The sequence below is a fragment of the Lissotriton helveticus genome, chromosome 1_2 (genome assembly GCF_964261635.1).
Source record: "Lissotriton helveticus chromosome 1_2, aLisHel1.1, whole genome shotgun sequence".
In the NCBI taxonomy this organism is placed as follows: Eukaryota; Metazoa; Chordata; class Amphibia; order Caudata; family Salamandridae; genus Lissotriton; species Lissotriton helveticus.
The window spans coordinates 134,004,771-134,017,360 of NC_136058.1; the positions used below are offsets into that span (position 1 = coordinate 134,004,771).

Here is a 12,590-nt window from a genome sequence, read left to right on the forward strand (position 1 = left end):
TACTGTGCAATTGAATTGTATTATTGTGAAAAATGTGTTCTGAGTTACAAGAAGCAGTGTACAAAATATATTTAGCTGTAATCTGTGTACTTTTGTATTGTTTGTTTGTTTATTGTGAGCCCGATTTATCATAGTATTGTGTTGCCCTTGCACCATGTATTGTGTTGCAAGAAGCACGCCATGCTAAAGTCAGATTTACAAATCAATGCAAGGCCATCTTGCATGGCCCTGCATTTTTTGGTAAATCTGGAGTAACGCATGGCACCATAAATCGCTGCCTTGTGTTACTCTGCCCTGGGAAGGCATTCCATGGGGGGAGCGCGGGTGTTCCCACACATCCACCAGTGAATTTTCATGCATTCACAATTTTACCATTACTGGCAAACCTGGGAATGCATCTAAATGCTACGCCGTCCCAGGGGAAGCACAACAAAGAGAAACATTTTGTTTTCCTCATTGTTTGCTTTTGCGTTCAACAAAACATTTAGAAATAGGAAAACTCCTCAGAGGATTGTTGGTGTCACTGCCTGCACAAAAACAATCCTGCCTGCAATGCAGCAACCTTGCACAATGGTGCAAGGCAGCAGATTGTGCGCCAGCACAAGTAGAGATCATGAATGTACCGTATATTGTCAAATATTGTGCATACCAGCCCTCTCCCTTTCACAAAGCGCAAAGATTGATTAATCCGGCCCAAACACAGTGGTTCTGTACTTCCTACAGTTATGGCTCTCTTTTGCTAGCAACGTTTACAGTGGGTTAGTGGCCTAAATTGGAATGAGAAAGGCCCCTAAACTCTGCAGGCACTTAGCTAATCTATGTGACTGTGGCACTCCCAATTTGCAGGGATATGGGGCGGTTCTAACCTCAAAACCTGTGAGTCTCTGCTGAACAATGATTAACCTAAGGGGCAATGTAAGGCTGCTCAATGAAATATTTACTAGCACAAGATAAATATAATGTGCTCTTTGCTCTATGTCCTTGGTATCATATCTGTGTATGGACAAAGTAGAGAAGTGGTTTATGACAGGTAGATGCTTATTAAAATGCAATTCACTGGAAAGTGAGCACATGGTCTGCTGCTGATCAATAAAGAATGATTATGTTGCATTTTTAGTGAGCAGGTGACAGCATAATACCCTGAATTCAAGTTGATAAAACACACAATTTGCATGAAGTGGAAAAAAAAAAAAGTTATTATACACAGTTCACATTTGAATGAAAATGAAGCAACATTACTTACAGTTTAATAATGTGCGGATGTCGAAAGAGTTTAAGGTTTTGAATTTCTTTCTTGATTTTGCCAACAACATCTAGATTACGGATTTTTTGGCGATTTAAGATTTTCACTGCCACTTTATGTCCTGTTAATTGATGTTCACCAACTATTGGAAAGAGACATGTTTTATTACAATACATCAGGAATGATCACAATCATTTTTGACAATTTAGCACAAGGGAATCAAAACAAGACCAACCAGTTAAATTGCCTTTTCTACACAGTTATCAAACAGTCAACACCAATTTGTGAATCCCTATTGCTAAACTGACCTGTATATAGTCCTATACTGAACATATAATCTCGTGTGGGTAGTTCCACTGCTATATTACAGTTTGTTTTTAGTTAGATAATGACCACTAAAGTAGGTCGACAAATTATATGAAAGACACAAGTCAAAAAACTTTCAGTTCAATGAAACAACTAAACAACAATTACAAATTAATTCTAAAGGAAAATCTCTGAGTCCACTAATTAATGCTATTGTATATAGACTACAATGAAAACCTTTCAGTTCAAAGTTTGATGGAGATGTGTCTGTAATTGTAATTGCATTTATATAGCGATTACTACCCTTGTTGAAGCGTTGAAGACATTTATGGTGAGCAGCATGCTGCTCCAGGACCCAAGGTTAGTGGTTAGTCTAGTGTTATTATTTACTGGGATTACTCTTATGCACTCATGCAAAGCATTCCAAACATTCAATTGTTTGTGGTAGATTACATTATTAGCCATTAGGTGTGATCATTAGTGGGAATAGGGGTAAGTGTTTTAATGCAGATCTTTGGTGGGGTTGACAGATAAACTACAGGAGATTAGGTATTGTTAGCTTTGCAAGGGTAAGGCTTTTAAAAAAGGAAAGGTTCTGATCTTGAAATGAGTTGTGGGCAATCTGCAGAAATACCTTAATAGGCAGTAAGGTTACTATGCCTGTGACATAGAGACAGAGAGGGGAGGCATGCCATGAATGGAAGAGGAGTGGGCCATTTGAAAGACAAAATATGAGGCAACAATCAGAGGCTTAAATAACAAGCATTTGCAATGCAATAGGTCTTGCATTAGGAAAGTTTGAGCTATTGGTATTGTAAATGACATTTTTTTATTTATGTTTTGTTTTTGAAAATAGCGAAATTAATAGCTTTGTCATTTACAATGCCAATAGTTATAACTTTCACAAATGTGACACCTATAGCATTTGTAATGCAATATGTGTTGTATTTATGTGACTTACATGTATTGATATTACAAATAACAATTGCTTTTAATTTTTTTTCCAATAATTAATACTTAAATAAAAGTTATTGTAATTTATAATGGCAAAAGCTTAAAGTTTTGTAAATAACTTTTGTGAAGATTATGTTCAGTGTATTTTATTGTGATGAAAATCCAAGAACAGAAGTGAAATATTAACATATTTTTGTTACACTTGTAATAAAGCTTGAAACATCGAGAGAACATATTTGAACCAGGTGTTGTTGAATGGTTGCACAGATTGATGCTGTGGTAGCGCTGATTGATGTTGTGATGGCGAACGAGTGATGCTGTGGCGTTCAGTGATGCTGTAGTAGCGCATAGTGATGTTGTGGTGCCCTGAGTGATGCTGTGGTGGTGCGGAGTGATGCTGTATGCAATGCTATGTTTTGCTTTGCTATCCTATGTTTTGTTTTGTTATGCTATGCTATGTTTTGCTATCCTATGCTTTGATTTGTTATGCTATGCTATGCTGTGTTTTGTTATGCTATGCTATGTTTTGTTATGCTATGCTATGTTTTATTATGCTATGCTTTGTTTTGCTATGCTATGTTTTGTTATGCTATGCTATGCTATCTTTTGTTGTGTTTGGTATGCTATGCTTTGCTATGCTATTATATGTTTTGTTTTGCTATCCCCTATGCTTTGTTTTGTTATGCTATGCTATGTTTTGTTGTGTTTTGTTATGCTATGCTATGTTTTGTTGTGTTTTGCTATGCTATGCTTTGTTATGCTATGCTATGTTTTGTTATGCTATGCTATGTTTTGTTATGCTATGTTTTGTTATGCCATGTTTTGTTATGCTATGCTATGCTTTGTTATGCTATGTTTTGTTATGCTATGCTAACCTTTGTTTTGTTATGCTATGCTATGTTGTGTTTTGTTATACTATGCTATGTTTTGTTGTGTTTTGTTATGTTATGCTATGCTTTGCTATGCTATGTTTTGGTATGTATGCTATGTTTTGTTGTGTTTTGTTATGCTATGCTATGTTTTGTTGTGTTTTGCTATGTTTTATTATGCCCTGTTTTATGTTATGTTATGCTATGTTTTGTTATGTTATGCTATGTTTTGTTATGTTAAGCTATGTTTTGTTCTGCTATGTTTTGTTGTGTTTTGTTATGCTATGCTATGTTTTGTTATACTATGGTATGTTTTGTTTTGCTATGCTTTGTTATGTTATGCTATGCTTTGTTTTGTTATGCTGTGTTTGTTGCGCTATGCTATGTTTTGTTGTGTTTTGTTATGCTAGGCTATGCTTTGTTGTATTTTGCTATGCTATGTTTTGTTTTGTTATGCTATGCTTTGTTTTGCTATCCTATGCTTTGTTTTGTTATGCTATGCTATGTTTTGTTATGCTATGCTGGTGAGGGTGAGTGAGGGTGAGGGGTGTGAGGGTGTGTGAGGGTGAGGGTGTGTGAGGGTGAGGGTGTGTGAGGGTGAGATGGTGTGAGGGTGAGGGTGTGTGTGAGTGAGGGTGTGTGGGGGTGAGGGTGAGGGGGTGTGAGGGTGAGGGGATGAGGGTGAGGGGATGTGAGGGTGAGGGTGAGGGGGTGTGAGGGTGAGGGGTGTGAGGGTGTGATGGTGTGTGAGGGTGAGGGGGTGTGAGGGGTGTGAGGAGGTGTGAGGGTGAGGGGGCGTGAGGATGAGGGTGTGTGAGAGTGTGAGGGTGTGAGGGTGAGGGGGTGTGAGGGTGCACGGGTGAGGGTGTGTGAGGATGTGTGAGGGTGAGGGGATGTGAGGGGGTGTGAGGGTGTGCGGGTGAGGGGGTGTGAGGGTGAGGGGGTATGAGGGTGAGGGGGAGTGAGGGTGAGGGGGTGTGAGGGTGATGGTGTGAGGGGATGTGTGAGGGTGAGAGGTGCGAGGGTGTGGGGGTGTGAGGGTGAGGGTGTGTGAGGGTGAGGGGTGTTAGGGTGAGGGGGTGTGTGAGGGTGAGAGGGTATGTGAGGGGGTGTGAGGGTGAGAGGGTGGGTGAGGGTGGGTGAGAGGGTGAGTGAGGGTGAGAGGTGTGTGAGGGTGAGGGGGTGTGAGGGTTAGGGTGTGAGGGAGGGTGAGCGAATGAGGGTGAGGGGATGTGAGCATGAGGGGATGTGAGGGTGAGGGGATGTGAGGGTGCCAGGAGGAGCAGTTGACGAATGGTAAGCAAAGAAGCACGAATGACGTGGGAGTCTACCAATGGTAAATAAAGGTAAGTAATGGGCGGGCTCTAAGCTCCCTTTTTAGGATAATTGTTTTCGCTGACAGCGCATGCTCTTTTTAGATGAAACCTAAAAAAGGGCGAGACAGCAATGAAGAAGGCTTAAGAGGATAAAGAGAAGGAAAGACAACAGAGGAGGTGCAGAGTACAACAGAGTTAAGAGAGCAGGGAAAGACAATATAAAGGAGAGAGAAACAGGAAGACAACAGGGAGGGAGTAAAATCACCTCGAAGAACAGAGAGCTGGGAGAGAACAGGTCCGTAGGAGAGAGAAGGGAAGACAGAGTGGAGTGCACCGGAAAGAGGGGGAGATGAGGCAAGGTGGGCGATAGAGAGAAGAAAGACTGCAGAGAAGGAATGGAGCTCAGCTAAGGACCCAGAGCTGGGAGAGGGCAGCCCTGTAGGAGACAGAAGGGGTGGACGGAGAAGAAGGGAAGACATACCTGTAGAAGACAGGGGGAGGAGACAGTAGGGAAGAACTGAGGGATCGCAGAGGAGAAAAATCAGAGCGAGGTAACATTACCAGGAAAGAGGGGCGCCACAAAAGACAGAGGGCAGGGACAGACAAAACAGCTGGAAATAGAATGAAAGACAGCAGACAAGCAGTGGAGTAACAGATGAGGGAAAGCAAGGAGAGGGTACATGGGTAGTCAATGCAAGGAATGTCCGCAAAGAAGGACTGCGGCATGAGAGCGCCAAGGAAATAAAGCGAGAGGAACTGCAAGATTAAGTGAGAAAGGAGAGTTGAAGAGCAGAAAAGTGGGATGGGGAAGACGAAAATAAATGAATAAGGAGGAAAGAATGAGGCTAGAGGCAAGGAGATGAAAGGAGTGAGTGACGGACTGAAAATAAGAATGCAAGGGAGAGAATGGAGAAGTTAGTGAAAGTAGGCAGAGGACGTATGGAAAAGAGAGAGGGGTGATTGAGCGGAAGGTGAGAGAGGGAACAGGAGCAAACATTGTGTAGGAGCAAAAATACTGGCAACGCTGCAGAAATAAACATTACATACAAGTGTGTCACAAAATTACATAACGTTGTATAATATAACTACATAACATAAACAGCACAACATGGAATGTTAGGAGGAAAGGTGGGGAAAGGAAGCAAGAGAGAGCGGGGTAGGTCAAGACAGAGTAGGAAGAATTTAGAAGGGATTGAGGAGAAATAGGAAACAAGTAAATAAAGGCTCACGAGAGCGAGGCCAGCAAGTTCGTGAGCGCATTCCTTTGAAGCCTGATGGGGGGAGGGGGAGCGGCTTCCATTGAGGTCTGATGCCGAGGGTCAGACAAATGGTGATGTGCGGGCGGCTACCTTTCAAGTCTGATGGGGGGAGGGGGAGCAAATGGCGAGAGTGCGCCCGGCACACATGCACTGGCCATAATCCGCATTCCAAAGCCCTCTGGCAGGCTTTCCTGGAGCCCCTACATAATTCTCGCTGGAGCAATGCGCAAGCGCATTGGCTCAGCGAGACCTAAAAATAGTATTTAGATATTGTAAGATTTAGAAATATAGAGGATATTTTTGAGATAGCATGAAATCTCAGGATGTAAGACTGGAGAAAGAAAGTATAAAGTACTTGTGATGGGCACCAGAATCAGGCGAACAGTCTGTCCACTGCTAGGCTATCACTAAACCACTGCTGCATCAAGTTTAGCTGATTGGCTCAGGGTTTGGAAGTAATGGCTGAATGCATTTACTCGGAATCCGACACGGTGAGCTAATTTGTTCAGGGTTTGGAAGCATAAACTATTGGCTGGATGCATATCCTGGGAAATGTCAAATGTTTTAGGCTTTGCTCAAATGAAACAGCAAACCTAAGATCATATCAATCTGAGAAATTATATGGGTAAATAATGCAAACATTGTGAAGGAGATTCTGCAAATCTTGAAGTGGCTATCTTGTGATATTCATCTTCATATTTGCCTCATAGTATTAATTATAACAGTAAACTGGGATCCCTCTTGATACCCCTTATTGTGGCATAACACACAAAGGAGACTGAGTACAGCTTTCCCTGACAAGTGCATTGTCTGCATTCATATGGCTGTTGGGTAGAGATTTAGACCCAGAGTTGAGGAGGGTGGAAAGTGGTCTCCCTTTGTGTGGTGCCTACTTATGGCATTACAGTCCTCTGAGTTTTTCACATTTGTATTGTACTCCTCATTCAGGGTTTTAAACCTGTGGTTCGTCAACTACTCTTCTCAGAGGCAGCCACTAGTCCAAAATGTCACTCCTCACAGCAACCTGTGGCTTTAACTCCTTACCCTTCAGAAATGGATACACTATTCAAAGAAATCTTGGCCATAGGATCCAGCTTTTTTTTGCCATGGTCAAACAGATGTCTGACCTCCTGATGGAAGTCATATCTATGGGGCAAGTGGTGACCTCCTTCCAGGCCCACAATGACACAGTGGATCAGCGGCTGAACCAGGTAGAAGGCCGCTATGACACTGCTGGACAGGGCAAGAGACATCGACCTCTTATGGCAAAAGATCACTGACCTGGAAGACAGATCTCTTGTAATAATTTTCATATATATGGGATCCCGGAGGAGGTGGAACAGAGCGACATGTTGGATTTTCTAAAGCGCTTCTTCCCCGAACTGCTGGATCTCCATCTTCCTGAGTCGCTGGGATTTCAGAGGGTGTACAGAATCCAGACTCACTCTTCACCCCAACCACACTCTCCTCACACAATCATTGCTTTTCTTCCCATCTGCCACCAACACACAAGAGCTATTCTAAAGGCGGCAAGGTGTTCTCCAACACCGCTCCTTTATGAGGGCCACAGTATCTCTTTTGCGACTACTCTTCAACTACCAAGTGGCAATAATTTCTCACCCTTCGCCCCAGACTCCAGAAATGGGACCTAAAATATGAATTGTTTGACCATGAACACATAGTTCTTTCCATTGATGGAAAGACTAAAGACTTCTTTGAGTCGGATGCTCTAGAAGGCTTTCCATCGCAGATGCAGCTAATTCCTACTTGCCCCCTACCGAAGCTGCAGACTGCCCTCTGCTCCACCATCACCTGAGACACCAACACCCGCAGATGTCACAATGCAGGGAATCTGATTGTATGGGTCTCAATCAGGTGGCAGAGGCTCCCCGCAAGAATAGAGAAAGAGACAAGTCCTGATTGCCTCTCAGACCTGCATCAAAATGAGTGATCCCTGACAGAGCCCTTCTTCCAGTCTCAGACAATGTACCAGTTTTGTTTTTCCATTACTGTGTTTTATTGATTACTTACCCACACTCCATTGGGTGCCCTAGGCCTGCTGGACTCCAGGCAGAATCAGGGAGGGTTGGTGATGCATGAGCACCTTGCTGGGGCCAAGGCCTCTCAAGACCTCCACACATTTATGGCAACACTCGGTGGCCCTATGGCATTGGTAAATCTACTTGTGTCTCATGTAGGTTACACACCACGTGTCTACCCAACTCCCAGCTCTAACTGCCCCATGGCTGCACTGGAGTCTGTCATCCCGTTTCTGGGCAACTAGTGGAATCTCCCTCTCTGCCTGTTTTGTTTTACTACACTGCTGAGAATTGATAGGAGGGTATTTTACACCCTCCCCCCTGAGCGGATACCTCCCTCTTCTCCTGTACATTGGATCTGGGTCAATCTGCACCTCCTAGCATTGGAGTTAGCTTGAAGCCTCAACGGATTCCCATTTTCCACTTAGTTAGTGAGGCTCCCTCACTTCCTTTCTCCCTGAGCTCTCTCTCCACCCCTACGAGTTTGAGACCGACATCCTCTCCCCTTCTACCACAATGAAGCCAGATAGATACACTCTTGCTCAGATCACTCTATACTGGTGGTTCCTTTCGAATGACATCTAGACCCTTATCTTTGGTCATGTTGAATGTTAATGGCCAATGACACTATGGACGAAGGAAAGTATTGCAATATTTACGTCTGAGACATGCTGATATCGCACTCATCCAGGAAACACACTTGTTCCCAGAAGAATCCCAGAAGCTCAAACTTGATTGTGTAGGTTCCATAGCTAGCAGAAGTAGGCAAGTGACCAGTGATGAGTTGTCCTCCCTGTCCCGTAACTCCTCCAAGAAATGTAGAGTCGCCATTCTCCTCTTCCATAACTTCCCGTGTAGGGTACTGTGGTGTGGCCATTAAAGAACTGTATATGTAGTTTCTAGTTGTAGCGGTGACATAGTGAGATTCCACTATGACATTTAGAGATTCTATGAGTGAACATTGGGGAACTACAAGTGGATCAATTGGGATCTGGATGTGTCTATCTGGCTCTGTGTATATTTCACTTATTTCCTGTTTAGAATGCCAATAAATCTTTTATTGGTTCAACCAATGAGGAAAATTGAATTTTGCCTTGTCATATGTGCCTACGTGTTCCCCATCCTATGATATATGTACATGATCAATATGCACATATCCCCCTATGATCGATTAAAGACGCAATTATAGTTGTGTCCAATGTTAGTATGCCAGTTTCCAGTTCCTGTGAAAGCAACGAGTATTAGGCCTATGTTGCCCACGTTTTACATTATGCACGTTAATTCATTGAATTGTCCCCGTTTCTAGGCCTCAAAAGGGCCCGGACACCAGATTCAAGCTCCAGTCTCCTGAACCCACTCCAAGGAGCGATGCAGCCCCCGCCTGCATCCCTGACCCTTCACTTACTTCCTGCCGCGCAGCGCGGTGCCCGGCCTGGCTCTGCCTGCCTGTCTGCCAAGAATATGTTATGCCTCTAGTTATCAGTTCAGCTCTCCGTCTTCACATTCCTAAGCTACTGAACCACATAAACAGCTTCAGCTATAGTCTAGTCTTTCTGTCTCCATGCAAGAGAATTACTGTATTAATATTCATAGAAGATTCATAGCACACGCAATACACGAAGAATATATGCATGCACCAGCCTTAGTGCCAAGTAGCCTTTGCCCTGATAACTTTTAGATTCTATCAACATGTACTCCAAACACCAGATACCAGATATGCTATAGGTACATGTCGTCCTGACATCGCAGACTTTCGTCTCCTCATCTAGTGCAGAAGTCATAGCCCCCAGTTCTCCCCGGTAACACGTCATGGCCCGTTTGCGCGCACTACTAGATTAAAGGTTCCAGCTGCTCAGGTAGTCCCCTCTATGTATCCACCCACTTTATGACACTTCTGTGACGTTTTCATCACATGTCTACGTGCACGCCCTGTGCACCCCTTCTTTTCACGCCCATGTGTTCTTATCTTACGCTTGTCACTTGTTACGCCTACTGTATGTAATGTAATTGTGATGTTTTACTATATATACCTTGTACTGTTGATGAAACGTTGCAGCTGCCTTCTATGCCATTCTATTTCAGGCTGTCCCGATCCTGTCCCTTCCCTTATGCCTGAATAAAGCCCGTTCGACTCAGATACATCGGATCTTGCCTCTTATTTATTGAGCTATCTGTTTTATTAATGTATTCAAAAATAGTACCGGTAATTAATTATTTATTTACCACATAATGGCGCCCGAATAGGGACGTGCCCTTTCCCCACGCGCCGGCGATGTAACGCAGGCCCCCTGACCCTTCTACAGCCGTGACGGAACTCTACCGTGCACGTGCAGATATTTCTGCTTCAAGTCTCCCTCAGGCCCACGGAGGAGATGGAAACTGCGGTCCGGCATCCAGACGAGGCGGTGTGGAATGCGGTTCGTCCCGACCAGAGCCTAAGCCGAGAGAGCAAGGTCCGAGGTATCCGGAGGCCCACCTGTTCCTGAAGTCCGAAGTTCGTAGTCCGACGTCGTAGCAGTCCAGTCCAGTCCGAGGCCTTCAGTTTCTGCTTCCCGGTGAGTACCGTTGCGGGGGAAGTATCTAGACAGGTTCATTAGTTTGTTCCTGGTCCGATGGGTTTGGGTACACAGATCCAGTCCGAAGTATTCACCTAGGTGGATACGGTATGACGGGTCTCTTTATGAGACCGGTATGTTCTGTACTGTTTTAGCAGTGCATCCAGTAATTCTAGTAAGTCCGTTCTCGAGAAATTCAAGTGTTATGTTTTCAGCGTATCAGGTAGAATTCTGTTCGAACTGTTATTAATGTATTTCTATGTCGTGGTATGAGTGATTTGTTTGCCATTTCATTACTGTGATTATTGCGTATTGTGTTCGCAAGTATAATTCAGCCATGCCTCGGTTCTCGAAATTACGTCAGATCAGAACCAGAAAGGGGTTACTCGAAGAATCAGTTCCTGTCCCTCCTAGGGACAGTCCTGGACATTTTATGTATCACAAGCATGGTTTAAATGCCATATTATATCTAGACTTATGGGTGGATTACACCAAACATCTTGAAGAGAAATATAGATGGCCTGTATCAGGTACATGGGATGCCGAGTGCATCATACGAGTAGAAGAAGCATTATGGAAAAAGAAAGCCAGACAGTCCCAGAAAGATGCCATCGAGTTATGGCGCAAAGAATCTCATAGAAGAACCGAAAAAGAATTCAGAAAAGCAGAATTAAGTAGGCAATCCTCAGAAAAAGCCCAAGAAAGGGAATTAATTGAAGAAGGTGAACGAGTTAGAGCAGAACAGTCAGACAGGCGGAGAAATGCCCTTATTAAAGGTATGTATCCTCTTCTTGCCGAGGGCTTGCCGAAGGCAACCCCGGAAGCACCCTGTAATTTACCGCCACCATTGGTCCCGATTAAGCTACGTCATAAACCGACTGCAGCTGAAATTTTTCTTTCGTCCTACTTGGACGACACAGTCCCAGAATATGCAAATCGTATTCCGCCTGCTCACGCTCAGCATCCTGTAAATAATGTAATTCCTGTTCCTCCAGCCACTGGTCCCGGGGACTCTGTTAATGTGCCCGTGCCCCCGGACCAGCCCACATTAAATGTACCCGTTTTGCCAGTCACTCTGCCAACACGTACAGTATTAACTGACGATTCCAGTTCAGGAGGAGCGGGGGGAGGTGCTCCTATCACCCCGCCTCAAGTAAGACGACTGACGCCGCGAGACGCAGCGTTACAGCGTACGCCAAAGGTGGCTACATACGCAGACCTCAAGAGACTTCTTACCGACTGTATATATGATCCAGTCCCAGGCGAAGATCACATGGTATTATATTCAGTACGTTTAAGACGGGTTGCCAACTTTTTGGTCACCCTGCCCGACATTAAGGATCATCTAGACAGAATATATCGTTTTGTCCGTACAGGAGAGAATCCAGGAAGTATTCACGAAGCTATGGCACACAGAAAAGCCGAGATTCAACATATGATTTTACAGTTCTTGATTAACTGTTTAATAAGAGAACAAGATTATCCTGATAAAGACAAAGACGAGATGAAAGGTCTGACTAAGTGGAGTGACAACATAGCCGAGGGAAAACACAAGACACTAGGTAGTATAGAAAGTATGTACAAAAAAATTCGTAAGGAAATTATAAGTATACACCAGAAGGAGGAAGCAAAAAGAGCAACCGAGAAAGAGAATGACTCTTCCAATGAAGAGGTAGACAGCGAGAATCCCTCCAGAATAGCGTATGTAGGTAGAACTAGACTTTCCGACCGACATTCATGTCTAGATTACAAGAAAGTTTTTCCTCCTCCAGTACCAGAACAGTGTTCTCTTGAACAAGTATTCCAGGCCACCGACCAAATTCTGAAATCACGAATAGGTTATAGCGAGCCTAGTACCATGCATGAACAAGAACTAGCCCGATCAGCAGTACGATGGACTAGTGATTCTACCACGTTTCCAGATGAAATAGTGGCCCAAATGTTTCTGAAACTGCCCCCAGCCGAGCAGCGTCTGGTGGGTACGTATATGATCCAACACCTCATTACATTGTATGAGGGTCAGCATTCTGATCCAGGTCCTTTACATGA

The 12,590-nt window shown here is 43.9% G+C and overlaps 1 protein-coding gene across 1 annotated transcript in view; it reads right to left on the reverse strand.

Moving 5' to 3' along the window:
* PRKAA2 (protein kinase AMP-activated catalytic subunit alpha 2) overlaps positions 1-12,590 on the reverse strand; it is a 359,800-nt gene that overhangs the window by 257,326 nt on the left and 89,884 nt on the right. The window contains exon 2 of the mRNA XM_078670112.1: positions 1,244-1,385. Within this exon, the coding sequence (XP_078526238.1) occupies positions 1,244-1,385 (142 nt within the window). The remainder of the gene's footprint in view (positions 1-1,243; positions 1,386-12,590) is intronic.